The 17,340-nt window shown below is 48.6% G+C and overlaps 8 protein-coding genes across 8 annotated transcripts; 4 read left to right on the top strand and 4 right to left on the bottom strand.

Annotated features, from left to right (window-relative positions):
- Window positions 1-465: 465 nt before the first annotated feature.
- On the top strand, window positions 466-1,846 carry N7516_009197 (NUDIX hydrolase; the record flags this gene model as incomplete). Its single annotated transcript, XM_057221916.1, has 2 exons — window positions 466-941; window positions 1,000-1,846. 2 exons carry the CDS (start codon window positions 466-468, stop codon window positions 1,844-1,846), a joined length of 1,323 nt encoding a protein of 440 aa, XP_057072188.1.
- A 253-nt stretch (window positions 1,847-2,099) lies between these two features.
- On the top strand, window positions 2,100-2,667 carry N7516_009198 (uncharacterized protein; the record flags this gene model as incomplete). Its single annotated transcript, XM_057221917.1, has 4 exons — window positions 2,100-2,195; window positions 2,257-2,288; window positions 2,391-2,472; window positions 2,581-2,667. 4 exons carry the CDS (start codon window positions 2,100-2,102, stop codon window positions 2,665-2,667), a joined length of 297 nt encoding a protein of 98 aa, XP_057072189.1.
- Window positions 2,668-3,060: 393 nt separating this feature from the next.
- On the top strand, window positions 3,061-4,619 carry N7516_009199 (uncharacterized protein; the record flags this gene model as incomplete). The annotated part of the gene is made up of 4 exons (XM_057221918.1): window positions 3,061-3,191; window positions 3,275-3,302; window positions 3,382-3,895; window positions 3,985-4,619. 4 exons carry the CDS (start codon window positions 3,061-3,063, stop codon window positions 4,617-4,619), a joined length of 1,308 nt encoding a protein of 435 aa, XP_057072190.1.
- A 927-nt stretch (window positions 4,620-5,546) lies between these two features.
- Window positions 5,547-6,974, top strand: N7516_009200 (putative tetracycline transporter; the record flags this gene model as incomplete). The annotated part of the gene is made up of 2 exons (XM_057221919.1): window positions 5,547-5,615; window positions 5,679-6,974. 2 exons carry the CDS (start codon window positions 5,547-5,549, stop codon window positions 6,972-6,974), a joined length of 1,365 nt encoding a protein of 454 aa, XP_057072191.1.
- A 360-nt stretch (window positions 6,975-7,334) lies between these two features.
- On the bottom strand, window positions 7,335-8,392 carry N7516_009201 (uncharacterized protein; the record flags this gene model as incomplete). Its single annotated transcript, XM_057221920.1, has 2 exons — window positions 7,335-8,062; window positions 8,128-8,392. 2 exons carry the CDS (start codon window positions 8,390-8,392, stop codon window positions 7,335-7,337), a joined length of 993 nt encoding a protein of 330 aa, XP_057072192.1.
- Window positions 8,393-8,696: 304 nt separating this feature from the next.
- On the bottom strand, window positions 8,697-11,604 carry N7516_009202 (uncharacterized protein; the record flags this gene model as incomplete). Its single annotated transcript, XM_057221921.1, has 8 exons — window positions 8,697-9,350; window positions 9,403-9,698; window positions 9,755-9,886; window positions 9,944-10,078; window positions 10,128-11,080; window positions 11,139-11,290; window positions 11,345-11,502; window positions 11,565-11,604. 8 exons carry the CDS (start codon window positions 11,602-11,604, stop codon window positions 8,697-8,699), a joined length of 2,520 nt encoding a protein of 839 aa, XP_057072193.1.
- Window positions 11,605-11,634: 30 nt separating this feature from the next.
- On the bottom strand, window positions 11,635-13,830 carry ilv3C (putative dihydroxy-acid dehydratase; the record flags this gene model as incomplete). The annotated part of the gene is made up of 4 exons (XM_057221922.1): window positions 11,635-11,705; window positions 11,898-13,056; window positions 13,127-13,338; window positions 13,422-13,830. 4 exons carry the CDS (start codon window positions 13,828-13,830, stop codon window positions 11,635-11,637), a joined length of 1,851 nt encoding a protein of 616 aa, XP_057072194.1.
- A 225-nt stretch (window positions 13,831-14,055) lies between these two features.
- Window positions 14,056-15,825, bottom strand: N7516_009204 (uncharacterized protein; the record flags this gene model as incomplete). Its single annotated transcript, XM_057221923.1, has 2 exons — window positions 14,056-15,523; window positions 15,575-15,825. 2 exons carry the CDS (start codon window positions 15,823-15,825, stop codon window positions 14,056-14,058), a joined length of 1,719 nt encoding a protein of 572 aa, XP_057072195.1.
- Between the last annotated feature and the right edge of the window lie 1,515 nt (window positions 15,826-17,340).

Here is a 17,340-nt window from a genome sequence, read left to right on the forward strand (position 1 = left end):
GAGAGAGGATTAAGACAAGTTGATCTTCGGGATCGAAAAAAGCAAAACAAGAGATGATATTCTGCAGATTAAAGAAATAAGAGACGCCCAAAAAAAAAATAGCTTATTAGCTTCAAACTAAGCGATAGACCATGTCGCAGCTTTGAGACTGAAAGCGTTCGATAGCCAGCGATAGACGCACGTGCTCATTGGATGGAACCAATCAGAGTCCAGCAGTGGATTAGTGGATGACTAGCTAGAATTAGCTAGTCGGATAATCTATCTTCCGATGGTATTGTATGTTATTTTACAATACAGAAGTACAAGAAGCACAAGAAGTAAGGGCTAGACCGGTATCGCCCCCAGTCAGGACCAGAAAAAGGTATGTGCACATGTGCCTCTCCGATACCGATGTCCTCTCCACAATCCAGGGATCTTTTGACATCGAAATATTCGATACCTACCCAGGTAGGTATACACAACTTGATGGAGGCCAAGTCTGCACAAACCCCGGGCCTGTCCCATTATCTGCATGGCGTATTAGCCGAGCTACATAATCAACCTTATCCCTACGTCCCAAACCCCCCAACCTGCAAGAAACGCGCCTCGGTTGCCTTGATTATTCGGGTACGACCAACATATGACCATTGGCCCAGCTCAACCCCCACAAAAGATGCTTCTCAGCCAGTTCAACAACGTTTAGATGAGTTCTTTTCGCAGCCATGGGTCCAGTATGGTGAACCGGAGGTTTTGTTTATCAAGCGTGCTTCGCGCGTGGGGGACCGATGGACTGGTCATGTTGCCCTACCGGGCGGAAAGCGAGACCCGGAAGATGCAGATGATAAAGCTGCAGCTATTAGGGAAGCTTCAGAGGAAATCGGGTTAGATTTGACAACGGAGGATACTATTAGTGTGGGCAATCTCCCTGAGCGGGTAGTCACTACCAGCTGGGGGTCTGAACCGTACGAATGCCCAATTCACTTTCCCTGTCGAAAACTGGATTACTGACTTGAATGACAGGTTGATGGTTCTTTGTCCCTTCGTTTTCCTCACGACTCGCAGCGACTCCCCGACCCTTCGATTGCAACCCACGGAAGTAGCATCGACACATTGGATTCCCCTGCGCGCCCTCCTATCACCATCGCTGCGGACCGTGGAATATGTGGATATGTCGCAGCGCTTCGCTCGACAAGGCGGGTTTCTGACCCGTCTTGCAGTTCGGTCTCTGATGGGCTGGATGCAGTTCTCGGCCGTGAGGCTCCTCCCGTCGGAAAGCAACCAATGCACCACAACTCCAGGATTTGTCCCCGAAGAGAATACGCCCAAACCTTCCCTGGTCCACCGCTTCAAGGGATGGTGTCTGAGTGGCCAGGCGGACTCGAGTGACACTACCCGTCCGCTGCTCCTCTGGGGTCTCACTCTCGGCATCCTGGCCGACTTCTTGGATATGCTCCCTCCCCACCAAGCCGTGAAGTTGTGGAAATATCCCACATTTACCGTGCCTGACCTGCGGTTGATTATAAGCATTTTGACTTATAATCTGCGGAAGCGTAATGCACTCAATGTGAAATCGGGTGCTCGTCCTAGTAATACAGCGGCTGATACCGAAACGGCCGCACTCCCAGTCATACGGGAGACGAATACCGAACATGATCACAATGAAGTGGGTATCGGTGGTCTCGGAGTGGGAAGATATTATGGTCCAACAGACCAAGCAACAGATGGGACTTCTTATGCTGTGGGGATCATGCTCCGTGGCTATTATGACCGCTTGCGCATGGCAATCTGGGTTTTCCTGGCCTGGCGTGTAGCCATTGGTTCAATTGCTGGTGTTTCAGCCTGGCGAATTCTTCGACGACTGCGTTGAAGTGTACATTAAGCAATATACTTATAAAGATGCATTTATTAATACAACATAACTACTTGAGTAGTTAGGTACCTAATATTCGATCGTATGATATACATCAATCACGTGCTTTGGATAAACTGGAAATACGAATACCAAATTACATACGTAACGATCATTACGGTAGACCCCACATCCTTTTTGGGGGTAAACATTGAACATTGAACATTGCACACGTCTTCACTTCATCATCTCCTCTATTCAACTACCCATTATGGCAGCAGTTCAGAAACTATATCCACGAGGAACAGTCAAGCGCATTGTCAAAGCCCACTCCAATCGGAGTGTGAGCAAGAATGCCGACATCCTGGTACGCGGTCGTCCTAATATGAAGTCTCTTTATTCTCCAGTTGCTAATACTAGCTTTATAGGTCTTTTTGGATTACATGCTATTCATGCAAGAGTGCGTCTCCGTCTATGCTTGTAGCTTGGTCCACCTGCAACAACCCTCCGATTTGCGTTCTCGCCGCCGTGATTGAACTAGCAATGGGCTAACACACTGTAGGCTAATGCGCGAAGCATCCATTCGGTCGCGTAAATCTGGGGAGAAGAATATCTCAGCGAATACTGTGCGCAAAGTCACCGAGGTACGTTATTCGAGGTCGATCTGAAAGCTTCTCTGGAAGTCTCGTGAGAACATATAGCTGACAAGTATGGGGTTTCTTTAGAAAACACTGCGCAAATTCCAAGGATAGCAGAGCCCAGGATATAACCTCGATCTTGTCATTTATGACAAAGACCTGCCTAGCATGGATATGAAAGGCAAGGGGATACTGTACTAAGATTGGCTTGCATTTTGTGATATTATGGCGTTGTGGGTGAAAGTGAATAACTATGATACCCTGGGGAAATACAATGGAAGAAATGATCAAATAATGAATCAGTTTACCTAGTAAATTGTTTGTTTGTAGATATACAGGCCAGTGCTGTGATTGTTTAATTGTTTAATTGCTTAATTGCTTAATTGCTGAACTCGCGTGCTAACAACGCGTAAAGAGAGAGAGAGCCCCAAGGCAGTGGGCCACACCGACCAAGAAAGGGTTCCCGACCCGCATGTTGATTCTTCCTTCATAACATCCATCTTTTCTTCAACGTTATCACGTTTAATTCTTCATTCCAGACCTGTACAAGCTTTTCGGAAATACTTTAATAACTGTGTTACCCACATTCCCATTATGCCTCCCGCTTCCGCTACCCAGAAGCTCAAAGACGAGGGGAAGGGCTCCCAAGCTTCAAGCGTCTGTAAGGACCCCGAGAGTCCCATCTCTGATGGCCAAGAGAGCAGCTATTTGAAGGAGCTACAGAAGTATGTCTAAAATCCTATGTCTGGTTGCACGGTTATTGCCTGCGCGCGCGTGTGAAAGTGAGCTAACCGTATGCCCCGTTTAGGACACTTCGCAATGCCATGAAGAAGTTGGTGAGTCATTGTTGAATGCTCTCTGGTTTCAATTATATCTTACATACATTTCTAACATTGCTCTTTTCTTCTTGATTAGAATTCCCTCGCCAAAGTCGACACCATCATCGCTGAAAACCCCGACAAATCGCTTGATGAACTGATTGAGGAGAAGAAGATCAACAACGACCAGAAGGCCCAGGTCCTGAAGAAGCCTACCCTTCAGGCCACTATTGCCCAGGCCGAGGAGCAGATTGGTCACTACAAACAATTCGCTGTCCAATACGAGGACCGCTTGGTTGCTCAAAAGGCTGCGCTTGTCAAGGCGCATGAGGCGGAGCTTGAAGCTGTCCGTAATAACGCCATTGCTGATGCAACCGAGGCCTGTAAGAAGTCACTGCGCCAGCAGTTCTACACCGTGACTAAATTCTTATGCGCCGCGGCCATCCTTCGACGCGACGGTGATGCTGTCACCACCGAGAGTCGTGCTTTCGAGGGTGTGCTGTTCGAGGTGTATGCTGGTAACCAGTCTGCAGTCAATTCGCTACTGAAGATTGCCGAGGGTGCTGATGAGAAGGTCAATGCTGTTGAGGGGACCACACTTGACTTTACCTGTCAGTAATGAATCCCCCACCCACAACCCCACCCCACCCCCGACCACCAAATATCATTGAATGTGCTGGCTAACATTCGGGTTCTTTAGATGGCGATGTGAAGCAAGCATCTGATAAGTTCGCTCCTCCTGAGGAGACTACTGAAGTTGTCTCGGAGGCAACCCCCACCACCGTCCCTACGACCGACCCTACCGTGGCCAACGCTGGATTGACCGAGCTCCAGGATACCTCTTTCGGCGCTCAGGCTGAGCCTGCAGCTTCCGAGGCTGATCAGCTGGCCCCTCCTGCGCAGACTCTGGTTTCTGATGCGGGAAACCCGATTGCGGAGCAAACCTGGGCTCCTACTACCGATGAGAGCGGTGAATGGGTCAAGCTTCCTCGCAACCCTGATGAGACCGACACTGGCCTCCAGGCTACTCCAGCTATCGCCGATGCGGGTTTGAACAACGGTTCTGTTGGCGCTGAAATTACAACTCAGGGCGAGAACGGTGCCAAGTCTGGTGGACGCCGCCGTCACGGACAGCGTGGTGGCCGAGGCCGGAATGACGCTAAGCGTGCTGGTGAGGGCCGTGGTGAGGGTCGTGCTGGTGAGGGCCGTGGTGAGGGCCGTGCTGGTGAGGGTCGTGGACGTGGTGGACGCCGAGGCGGTCGTGGTGGACGTGGCCGAGGCGGTGCAAGTGGCCCTGCCTCTGGCTCGGCGGAAGCTCCTGCCGCCAGCGAGTAAGAGTGGCAATCCTGGGATATCAGTTGGAACTTCCTGGTTTTGGGATCTTGTCTCGAAAGTGGTGTTCCAACGAGGGATTTCTAGGTCTATCTTTTCGAGACTGGCCTCGGCAATTTCTGGTCCGATGTGATGGCTCACGAACGCAACGAATTTTCTTCACGGAGAGTCACTTTGATCTCTTCGTCTGGCTCTGCCAAAGTCTTCTTGACCATGTCCTGCAAATTTTTTTTCAGCGTGCATATTCCCGATCCCCAGAGAGCTTCTCCCACGACATACATATGTATTCTATGGTTATTGTTTTATCGGCGCTTGTGAACGGACCGGTGGACAGGCTTAGGTCGGGCATAGATCGAAATTGATCATAATGAGTGCACCATTACTTTCCAGGATTTCTTCTAGACAACATCATGTTTTATTATGGGCCAGTTTAATGTGACAGAACAAGGTTTACTACTTGAACAGGTGGGCAATAATCAATCCATCTGTGTTGAATGTATAACTAGACGTAGTGTATACAACGCCGCCCAATACTGGCACGTGATGTGATATCCCCACAGGTCCTAACCTAGTTTGCATTAGCTTAATGTAATGATATTACAACAGACCGAATCAAATGCAGAGCAATTAATTATAGTATGTAGTATGACTTAATGAAAATAACTGAATACGCTTAAAATACGCGTATTTGTTTATTACTAGTGTATTCTTGAATGAAACCCGTTTTCAGGGCCAGGCGCTAAACCACGATAGGAAATGAGTACCGACGGCTAGTGGAGCTCCTGGCGTATTCAATCTGATTAAAAATAATCTTTGTACTCCGTACTCTTTGTACAAGTGTCAACTTCTCGATATTTTGTCATTTTGCACATTTTTTTTGCTTCTGGACACTTTCTTACATCTTCGATTGTATACACGGCGCCAGCAACAATGGCCATCGCTGGCGCCCAACGAAAGGAGGTGCTGAAGGTGTTGATACTATCGCTGCTGTTAGATTTGGTAAGACAAAGCTAACCCCTCTAAGCCAACAATCACGTTTACTTAAACTAACAGTGCCTGTAGATCTCCTTTACATTTATTCTGCCCCTCTTCCCTTCGCTGCTATCGTTCTATCGCGCGCAAGATCCCTCCCCGGATTCCCTCCTCAACCGCATCTTCCACTATCTAAACGCCTACAAAAACTCCTTCGCACGCCCCATTGACTCGCGCTATGACATCGTACTCCTCGGCGGAGCCCTTGGCTCTTTGTTCTCCCTCCTCCAAGCCTTCGCCGCACCCGTCATAGGTCGCCTATCTGACCGCCATGGCCGCCGCCGTGCCCTGCTCACCTCCATGCTAGGCAACCTCTTGAGCGTTGCGCTGTGGGTGTCAGCCACAGACTTCCGCATGTTCCTCGCCAGTCGTATAGTTGGTGGCTTGAGCGAAGCAAATGTGCAAATGGCCAATGCCATAGTGGCAGATATCACAGACGACGAGCGCCGCGGCTCCTCCATGGCATTAATTGGGGCCTGTTTCAGTGTCGCATTCACGTTTGGGCCAGCGCTCGGTGCGGCACTCAGTAGTATTGATTTGGTTTCCGAGAACCCATTCATCGTCGCTGCAATTGTGTCCTTTGTTCTGATCTTTATTGAAACTGTGTATCTTTGGACCTGTTTGCCCGAGACGCATCCCCGCCTAACCACGCTTCAGATGGAGGGCGAGACTAACTCTACCAAGAAGAATGATGCGTCGAGTAAGAAGACAACAGGAGAGAAGAGCAGTGCGTCCACTAAACGCACCCATACAAACAACCCGGCCCTTCTCAACGCCCTCCACTTCCTCTTCCTACTCCCCTTCTCCGGTCTGGAGTTCTCCCTCCCTTTCTTGACTACAACGCTCTACGAGGGATCAGCCACAACAGCCAGCCCGGCTGCATTGAACGGACGTCTCTTGTCCCTGATGGGCTTGATCGCCTCCCTCCTTCAGGGTACGCTGGTGCGCCGTCTCCCGCCGCTAGTCACCCTCCGTGCGGGTGTTGTGGCCTGTACTATCTCATTCTTCTGTCTTGCTCGTGTTTCTTCGCCTTCGGGTCTCTATGCTGCCGGTGCTCTGCTGGCGGTAACAACCGCCACGGTTGTCACGTCACTCAACAGCCTAGGCAGCTTTGAGGCTCAAGACGCAGACCGCGGCGCGGTTATGGGTCGTTTGCGGGGTTGGGGGCAGGCCGGTAGGGCGACTGGTCCTATTCTGTTCTGCTCTCTGTTCTGGTGGGCTGGTCGTGAGGCTGCTTATACTGCTGGCGGGTTTGCTATGTGTGTCGTTACACTGGCGGTTTTTGGCTTTTTGAAGTCGCCTGCTGTGCACAAAAAGACTGAGTAATGTACGTAGGTATATAGATGAATTTCGCTTTCAAGTTACAGAAGGATGTGTTCCATGTTCGACATGTGATTTTGTTGGATTTCTGATTTGTTTAGTCTAGGGTATAATGTACAGAAGAGTGGCGATGGTATGTCTCAAGGATGGCAGAAGACAAGGCCGAGTGAAAGAGAGGAGTTCAATGCCAAAACGGTCCTTTGGTACTCATCACCAGATGCCGTTGCCCAGGTGCACCTTGAACAAAAACGAAAGAAAAGAATATAAACACAGCGGTCATTGTACGTTCTTCCATTACCTTCGGGGATTTCTCTCATTTCATAGGAGATTCACCCAAGGTGTGATTGCATATGAGGGTGCAGTCAGTCACAATTCCCGGTCATTACCAGAAGCAACCCCATGATTTTGACCAGTTGCCATGGCAAGTCCAGTATTGAGAGCTGGGTCCAACGAGCCACGTGCTTTGCCAATGAGCCAGTCAGTGAGAGTCACAAATTTAGCAGTCCGGTCCCAGCCGTCCGCTTCATTGGCATGTTCGATAGTATGAGTCAGGATACGACCCTCCTCATCGAATGAGAAGATAAAGATACCGGTGAATTGCTCTTCTTTTGACAGTTTGAAAATAGGCTCTTCACCACCGAGAAGGACACTCAAGCCTTTGTTGGTACCGTTTGTGGAAGCCGAGAGATGGCTATTTTGGGATGGGGCAGTTTTCGAGGTTGTAGAATTGGTATTTGAAGACGTTGGGCCATGGAAGGGGCGACTATCTGTTCGTGGTTCGGTTTTCCATCGTACTAGTAGGCGCTCATCGCCGCAGTCGTGATGGGCGCCGTGACGCGTGGGGTCGAGCAGCGTCCCGGCGCGTACGATCCTTTCGCTGAGAATTTGTAATTTCACATTGCCGACTAATGGTACGCTACTCCATGCTACCGGGACAGTCCATAGTGCTGCGCGATAGAGTGTGCGTCCTTTGACAGTGGGGAGGTGTGGATGTGTGGATGGGAAGAGGTGAAGATTGACACTCGGGGCGAGGATTTCGGTGGGTAAGGTGTTGTACAAGATGGTCGGTAAGAGGGGCGAGAGGGTTCGTAAAGCTTCAATCGTTAGTTGGACAGCTTTTCTATATATAAGAAAAAGTGAGAAAATAACAAGTACACACTTTTTCCCAGTCTCAAGGTCCTTTCATCTGGCGGCTTATGATCGGTTCTCCGAGGGCAGTCCCCATGCTCCCTTCGCACCCAAGTCGGGGAGAAGTATGTGGTTGGTAAAGGCGTAGTTGAGGCTGGAGGTAGCCAGGGCTCATTGAGAAGCCCATGACGAAGTTGCGCCAGTCGCTGTCGCGAAACCGAAGCAAAAAGCCGACCAGAGACAAGGCTCTTCGGCTGATTGGGAAGAGACTTGCGCAGAGAGACCAGCTTCGGCATCCTGCATTTCAACAGCAGTCTGGTTTTAATGTGTTGTCAAGCCATGTAGATATGAAAGGTTGAAGTTGTTCGGAGTCGCGGAGACGGGGGAGTCGGAGGAAATGACGTTGCGGGAGCCAATGAGGATGCTCTGGTATACAATTTTATATACTTCCCTACTCACTACATTACTACAATCTAATGAATAGTTACATAGTTATATGTATAACAATATAACAATATGCCAATATAACACATTTACAGTCTACAGGTCTACAGGGCTGATAGTGGGAACTAATTCCAAAAGTATTAATTCATAATCCCCTCAAGCTAGTTCATCATCATCTCCCATTCCCATGACACGGCGTTCAGCCAGATCGCGGATCTTATCCTCTAGAACACCACGTCCATAACGTTGGGCAATCTTAGCAGCCGCCTCGAGCATCTTACCGTTGCGGTCTGTCATTAAGGCCACCAGCTCTAGCGCCTTCATACCACGCTCCTCACCCTCTCTGCATTCAATGGCCAGCATCTGCAGCAAATTCTTATCCAAGTCGAGCTCCCTCCGTGCCAAATCAGAACGCTGGCTTGCCGTCGCATTGGTCGACGAGAGAAGGTCGCGGAAGAGCGACAAAAGTACGTTTCCACGTACGAAAGATTCCTCGAAACGGGTACTTTCGGCTGCCGTGTCTTCGGATTCGCTGGAGTCCTTTGGAAGAGCACTGGAAACCGGGACCTGGAAGTCGAATTCACTGAGTAGTGGCCGCGGGAAGTAAGGGTTCTTGTCGCCACCCTTGAGAATGATACAGTGGAACTTGTCTTGTGCGACAGCTACTGGCCAGTATGTCTCTTCTTTACGTCCTCCTGCGAGACGTGCCATTTGTTTCGTGTCCAGGAGTGGTACCCATCGGGCTTGGCCGGGTGTGCGCCAGTGTTGCAGAACTAGTAGGACACCAGTCGAGTCATAGATGCAAGGATCCTAAGAAGATGATTAACTCCATATTCAACTCTTCTGTTCAGATGACGCTCACTCCATTATCGGAGAAGAAAACACTCTGTAGTGAAGCCCCTTCCGGAAGGGCGACAGTGTCTTCGTTTTGGCAAATCTCGTCGCGTTTGACATTCTCCACCGTGTATCGTAAAGTCGTGTGGCCATCAATCCCTATAGGGCCGTTCCCGATACTCATAATGTAGTCGCGCCAGGCCGAACAAGTCACGGCTTGGCTCTTCTGTCGATACACCTTGAAAGGAGTTCCAAAGAGTGTGTACACTCGAACATAGTCCTTTGATGTCACAGCGACAATGTATGAATCGCTGAGTGCCAGAGCTGATAACGAGCATTAGTGGGATTAATAGATTGAGTAGAGTGGGTTCACATATCACCTCGAATTTGTTCTCCCTCGGGCAGTTCAGTCCGCCAGTCTGCTCGCGTAGTCCACGTCTCGTGTGGCCGGTAGAAGATAGTGGCTCGACTACCATCCGAAGGGTTATTGGCAAAAAGTGTTCCGTTGTCATCTATACTTGATCAGTCAAAAGTGCAACACAAAAAGATGAGATAAGTGGAAAACTCACTTAGACAAGCCTTGTCGTACATATATGGATCAGTGAAGTGGAAGTCTCGGTGGGCTTCTCGGTCATAGAATTCCACAGTAACAGTGTGATGTGTCTCTTGGTCAACCGTCCAGACAGCTCCCGTCAAATTCAGGCCTGGTCAAGTTAGCAAATACAGTTCAATGAAGTTGGAACAAGAACATACAGAGATATCTCCTGCTCCCAGCCCAAGGCGTGCTACCGGGTTGAAGGGGCGGGTGGGCCTTGGGCTTCTCGAGGCCAGAGTAAAGGCGCTTATTGCTTGTGCCACCGAGATCATCGAGATGATCGTTTGGCCGCTTTCCATACAAATTTAGCTCCTCGTCGGCATAGCCAGCTCCATCATCATCCTCGACGAAATCGATCATCTGGTCATCTTCACCAAGAATATCATCCAACGAGTCTGGACTTCCTCTTCTCGCCGCTCGCTGGATGGCCTCCTTGGACCGCTCCGCGAGTGTGGTTCGCCCAACATTGTTGGAGATCTCGCCCAGAGGTCCGGGCAAGATAGGAGCAGCCTGCAGCGGTTTCTGCAGCAGAGACTCGTGATCCTTCGGCACAAAGTTATCGTAAATAAAAAGCTCTCCATCTGAAGTTGTGAATGAAAGCGAGTTCTTGGTCGGGTGCCAAGATAGGTTCATAACATGTCCAAAGTCGTAGCGCTGCAAGATCTTTTGTGTCTTTGCTTCCCATAGCACAATATATCCATCTGCCGCTGCAGATGCCAGAAGAGATCCATTCGGAGCCCAGCTCAAGGCTGTGATGTCGCCAGAATGACCGCCAGCGAATGTTTTCTCTTTCTTCCACTCCGAGGTTGAGTAGATAGAGATATCTCTGGTCGCTTCCGCAGAAGCAAATGCAGTACCATCGGGATGCCACACTGCTCTCGATGTTGCCTCGGCATCTGGCTCCAGTCGTCTAATCACCCCATCGAGTTTGCGGACTAGTTCCGGCTCCTCTTCGTGCATGGAGTATATATAGAGGATTCCATCTGTTCCGGATACGGTTGCATACCGGCCACTGGGATCGAATGTGACATGCTTTGTTCCTTTGGACTGTTCCCGGAGATACTTGACTTGCGTCATGTCGTCGACTTTCACGATCTTGACTGTTAGCTCACTAGTCCACCAATGTTAGTATCGAAACATATATCTAGCACAATCCCTGCAAGTCTTACTCGCTTGCTACTGCAACCCATTCCCCGTCTCTCGTCACTGCAATGTCCCGAACCGGCAAAGCGCATCGTACAAGCAAGTTTTGCATCTTGCCCGACATAATGTCATACTTCCAGACCGTTCCATCCTCGGCACCCATGATGAAAGACCGATTCTAGCAATCCTGTCAGTCCCTTCTATGGATCGTGAATATTATGTTCCAACATACTGTAGCACCAATGCCGAAATGCGCGTCAACACCTTCGTCGATGGTCTTGGGCTCTCCATCTTCGCCGACCGTGTAGATACGAATTGCCGAGTTGGAACCACCAGTAATGATCCGTCGTCCGTCAGGTGTGTAGGCTAGTATCGTGGTGCCGGGTGTGTCTATGTGAAAGCCGTGTTATCAGTAACTATTGGAGTCTCCCTAGGTAATCAGGATGACTTACGGGCTGGACGCCCCCGCGGGCGAAGAGGGTCGAAACTCATTGTAAATGAGACCTGGGGTAGATAATTCAATCAACTTGCAACTAGAAAGTCTGGAGCATCGTTCTCGATCTTAATCTGGTGGATCGCAAATGGCCAGGGATCTGCAAGGTCAGACGCGTTCGCGTTACGCGCGTTGATTGATTTAACCCAATTGGGTAATGGAATAGGGCTCAGGGCTCAGGGTAAGGGCCGCCCTTTCTCCAGATATTCCGAAAAGTTCGATTTGATCAACGGCCATATTGTTTAATATTGGATTTGTATCTGAATCTGAAATAGATTTTATGTGCTGGCACCTCCAGCTGTTAAGAAATCAAAGTCTGCTCCCTCTTGTGCTTGATTCACCGATCGCTCATATAACCCGCGGTAGCCTCTCCTCTGCTTTCTTGCCTGTGTCTCTCCCGCAAGACTCTGCCTGCGTCTCTCGATTCGAGTCTGTAATACTGCCTCGGAAACTTCCAAGTGCAACTTTCTAGTCTCGATATCGCAAATAATCAAGTCACCAGTCTCCACCACGCCAAATGGTGACTCTGGCAGCGCAGCTTCAGGTGAGATATGGAGGATAATGGTTCCGCCCGCGGTCCCTGACATTCGACCATCTGAAAGCCGTAGCATGTCCTTAACTCCTTCCTCCGCTAGCTTCTTTGGAATCGGTATAAGGCCAGCCTCTGGCATACCTGGGTTGCCAACCGGGCCAATGTTCTTTAGGACCAACACACTATCCTTCGTGACAACAAGGTTTGGATCATCGATCCGCCGGGCAAGGTCGGCCGAATTCTCAAACACTACAGCCGGCCCAGTGTGCGAAAGTAAGTGCCGATATTTTGACGCTGAGGCTTTGAGGACCGCTCCATCTGGGGCAAGATTGCCACGCAGAACAGCCAAGGATGATGCGGGAAACAAAGGGTCCGACATTGGCCGAATAATCTGTTGCGAAAAGGAAAGTTGCTTGGATTGAGATGTATCGAGGACCTCACCGAGAGTTTGCCCGGAAATTGTCACAGCAGATAAATGGAGCAAGGGCCGAAGCACCTGCAACAGCGCCATCATGCCTCCTGCATTGTGGAAATCATTCATATAGTTATCTCCACTCGGCTTGAGGTCAATTAACAGCGGAGTTTTGCAGCCAATCTCCTCAATGGTATCTAAAGTGATGACTCCCTGCAGTTCTGGATGCCTATTTGTAATAGCGAGCAGGTGAACAACGGCATTTGTCGAACCCCCGATAGCCTGGAGTACTGTGATGGCATTCCAGAATGATTCCTTTGTCAAAATCTCCTGTGGCTTTCTCTTAGAATTTGCAATTGCAACTGCATTTGCGCCAGTCTCCTCGGCAATTCGCAATCTTGCGGATGATACTGCTGGTGCAGTTGCACCCCGAAGCGGCATCATACCCAACGCAGCAGTCACACAAGCCATTGTACTAGCAGTTCCCATGACACCGCATGTCCCTATCTAAGCCAGTAGCCATTCTGGTTAGCGAGCTGAATGATCTTGCATCTAATGAGAATGCATCAGCACATACCGTTGGAGCAAGCTCTTCGTTGATGGCCGAGATTTCCTCAATGTCAATTTCACCCGCTCTAAAAGCCGCCCAGTTGTTTCGGCAATCAGTGCAGGCTCCAATACGCTGACCGCGGTGGCTTCCTGGCATCATTGGACCGGTGATCAGTGGTAGGATTGGCTTGTTGGCAGAGATGCCACCCATCAACTGAGCAGGAACGGTTTTATCGCACCCTAAATTCTATCAACGACTATTCCCACATAACAGGACGTCAATATTAAAAAAGAAAAAAAAGAAAAAAGCTATTAAAACTCACCCCCGATCATTATACAAGCATCTAACGGCTGGGCGCGTATCATCTCCTCCGTATCCATGCTCATAAGATTCCGCAAGAACATGCTAGTTGGATGCGAGAATGACTCGGCAACGCTGATGGTAGGAAATTCTATCGCCAGTCCTCCATTTAGTTGTACGCCGCGCTTGGCCGCCTCAATAAGCTGGGGCACATTGGCATGACAGGGATTGAACCCTGAGAAAGTGTTGATGATACCCACGATGGGACGTGAAAGCGCATCTTCTGAATATCCGAGTGCCTTGATAAATACTTTACGGAGAAAGAGGGAGAAATGAGCATCTCCATAGGATGTTAGACCCTGGCGAAGTCCGGATGTGGATGTGATTGGAGTGGTGAGATCGTAATCCCCGTTGGGGTTCTGTTCGTCCATTTGATTGTGTTTTCTTGATTTCTTCGATTTGAATAACAATTCGACAAAAAAGACTACAGAGGAACTAATTAGAACGGCCTTAATTAGGCGACTTATATATTCCCTTTCTCCTAGTGGATGGTGTCATCGGTGCAAGGCCGATCCGGATATTAATCCGAGCGGATATAAAATTAGATTTTAGAAGGATTTCTCTATAATCAAAATGCCCAATGCTTCAAATACAATCTATACTCTCAATTTCATCTTCACCCGCAACTCCTTGGTAGGTCGGAAAGCTCCCCAGCTAGTCTTATGCCCTGGAACTGAGAGGAATTTACCACTTGTGGGTTCAATATCCCACAAGGCCACAATACCAGCAGTGAAAGTTAAGATAGCTCTCTCGGTAAAGCCATTGTTTGTCGACCCATACAATCCGTCCGCAAAGGGGGCAAGGATGCTTGAATCAGCCACTTGTTTTCCCGTTTCAGGATCAGTCACGAGAAATCGCAGGGGATCATACTGCTCCGGATTTGAGAAGTATCGAGCATCGTGATAATGGGCACCATGGGGCACAATGATATCCTCGCCCTTTGCAACTTTGTATGTACGGGGCTCTGTCAGACCATAGGCAGCTTCTTCTGCCGACTCGGAAAGTGTCACATCAGACGCCAGCTTCTTGAACGAAATTCCCGCCGAATGAAGGCGCACAGTCTCATAGTAACACGCTCGGAATAGAGGGCAAGATGTGAGCACTTTTTCAATATCCAGAGAGAGACGAGGAGGTTCATCGAAGGGGAAACCGGTTTCCTCCCGAGTTGGCCTGGAAGCCACCACATAAGGGGCAATCTCTTTGCGGACTTGATCGAGAAGTGAAGGTTCGGCAAAGAGATGAGTAATTGTCCAAAAAGTGATCTTGGTCGTGTGTTCAATCAGATCATAATACAGAGACAAGTGCCCTGCAGCACTGGCACCTGGAGATAGCTCCAATTTACGGAAAGTCCGCATCCTATCTTTGACCAGTTCAGAGACATCATCAAGGTCACGTAATTCAATGCCAGCGTCAATCCCATCGTCCCAAGCGGTAAAAGCTCGGTGAAAGACCGAAAAGATATGGCGAAGCCGATCACTGGCCGCATGCCCTGCAGAAGCCGCTGGATGCGGGGCCCAGCGAGGAGTGCCGGCAAACAATGTCACAAAGCAATCGTCGAGTCTTCCAAGGTCTTCTGCGAGATTAGGGAAATTCTCCACGAACGCCTCACCCATCAGGAAAGTAGAAGTAACGTGACCAATGAAATTGCCCACGAGTGCAAACAAATTGGCCTCGCAGATTGTCTGGTCCCCATCCTCGGGAAGTTCAACTCCACTGGTTCCACGCTCCCAGGGATATTGGTCAACGATGCTCCGGCAGAAGCTCACCAGGTTCGGCATCTCACGCTGTACCAAACGGGTAATAGTAGACGAAGCTTCAGTGACAAAAGCCTCTTCGTTGAGAATGGTAGAAGCCTGGTCGTTAACTCCTTGATGACGATCAAAATCCAGATTGCGGATGAGGCTGCGGTCGCCAAAGACGTTTTGCAGAGCCTGATCGAGCACCTGGTTGTGTGGCGTGGCAGCTTTGACCGATAATACAGTCTTCATCATAGATGGAGAAGCCACAGCATTGTGCTTCACACCGCGAATGTAAATGCCAAACACAGGCTCATTCATAGATTCCCTATAACCTTATTAGCAGGCACATAGAATGGCAATATAGTGAAAGACTAACCGAGTTCTTGTAAAGAAGGTGACATGATTCCATAAGAAGGCAGGGCCATGTCCAATCCAGGGAAACCAATAAGGTGCTAGTCGCACCGTCTGTGATTTTGAAGGGTCTCGCTCACGTCGACTTTGAAAGCCCGAGATAATCCGGGTGGTGATGCATACCAACACCACCACAGTAAAAACCGTTAACCAACTTACACCGAAATATTTCTCACGAACGGCCTGTATAAGACTTGAGACTTTGTGTCTTTCCATTGTGGTTGAATCAAAGTTGCCCAAAACAACCCCTGTCAGGCAAGATAGCACGGTTTTACAGCGCCAGCATCCACTCAAGGGCCTCGAGGTAGATAATATGGTATGACAGGCAATTTGAATCGATTCACTTCAGAGACTCTCAACTATCAATATATCCAGGTGAAGGGTGAAGGGACACGATGGCAAACGGAGGTGTCTTTTTCTGGCTGACTAAGCTTGAGTCTCACGGTGGGCAGTGGACCTGGGCAGTTGAGTGTTATTTTTGTTTGAAATTCTCTTTTTCTTTTATTTTGAATATTTTCAAAATAGATGGTGATTTTACTTTAATATAAGAATGATGGAGGATTCTGATAGAATATTGTGAAATAGTTGGATCAAAACTGACAACATTTGAATCATTTAGTTCACGTTTATACTAACTACAACAGATCTATAACTAGTACTACATAGTATATATATTGGCACAGCAAAATCCCTAATGGCATAGTCCACACCTGTTTGTCCATTAATTTTGACCCCAATTATCCCATACATATATGTATAGGTTTGCTAGTTTGTTTACATTATTTGATACCGAATAAGCCTTTGTTTAGATGGTTTTAATAGGGTATATAAACCCCTATTATTATAGTATCCACTATGATGAATGCTTCATTTTTTGCTATATTTTATGCTCCACTAACTATGCCTACCCACCTGCCTATCGATGATACTATCAATTGGGGGTTTTCGCCGGTCCCTTGATGGCTGGCTACGTTGGCAGTGAAACCATAGCTTAGAGATGATACCATTGGGAGCAGTATATGAGCGCTTCTTTGAAATAGCATACCCTTATGCTGCTGCCCAGTCACCCATCCAGTTAAAAGCATCATCAACTGTCTCGGATACTCGCCCCTTGACCGGTGGGGGGGGAGCATAAGGCCATTCATCATCGATAGGTAGGTAGATAGTATCATCAACAGGTAGGTGGGTGGCATCATCGATAGGCAGGTGGATGGCACCATCGATAGACAGGTGGGTAGGCATAGTTAGTGGAGCATAAAATATAGCAAAAAATGAAGCATTCATCATAGTGGATACTATAGTAGGGAGAAAGCAGAAGAAGAAGTAGAAATCTACGGAGGAAGGGTTTATATACCCTATAAAACCATTCGGTAGCAAACAATTCAAACAAACCAGCCAATGGCAAACATATATGCATGGGATAATGGACAATTAGTAATTGGTAGTTATATAACTAGTTAACTAGTTAGTTAGAGCTTTTCATTGTGAGTGCCAAGGCTTAATTAACCCTGGCAAATTCGCCCTATAGGCATCACTATGGGGCCGATCATAGAGTAGATCATGGAGCACTACATATATGGCTAGGGATACCATAGTTAATAAACAACACTTAGGATAAAAGATAGGTGCCAAGAAGGCTTTGACCGAAAGGGCTTAATGGACTATGCCATTCGGGTTTATCTACTACTATACCCATGATAATTTTGAACTCATAGGAGCAGGACTCAAACA

This window comes from Penicillium verrucosum (genome assembly GCF_028828655.1).
Source record: "Penicillium verrucosum strain IBT 35672 chromosome Unknown utg000003l_segment0_segment0, whole genome shotgun sequence".
Lineage (NCBI taxonomy): Eukaryota > Fungi > Ascomycota > Eurotiomycetes > Eurotiales > Aspergillaceae > Penicillium > Penicillium verrucosum.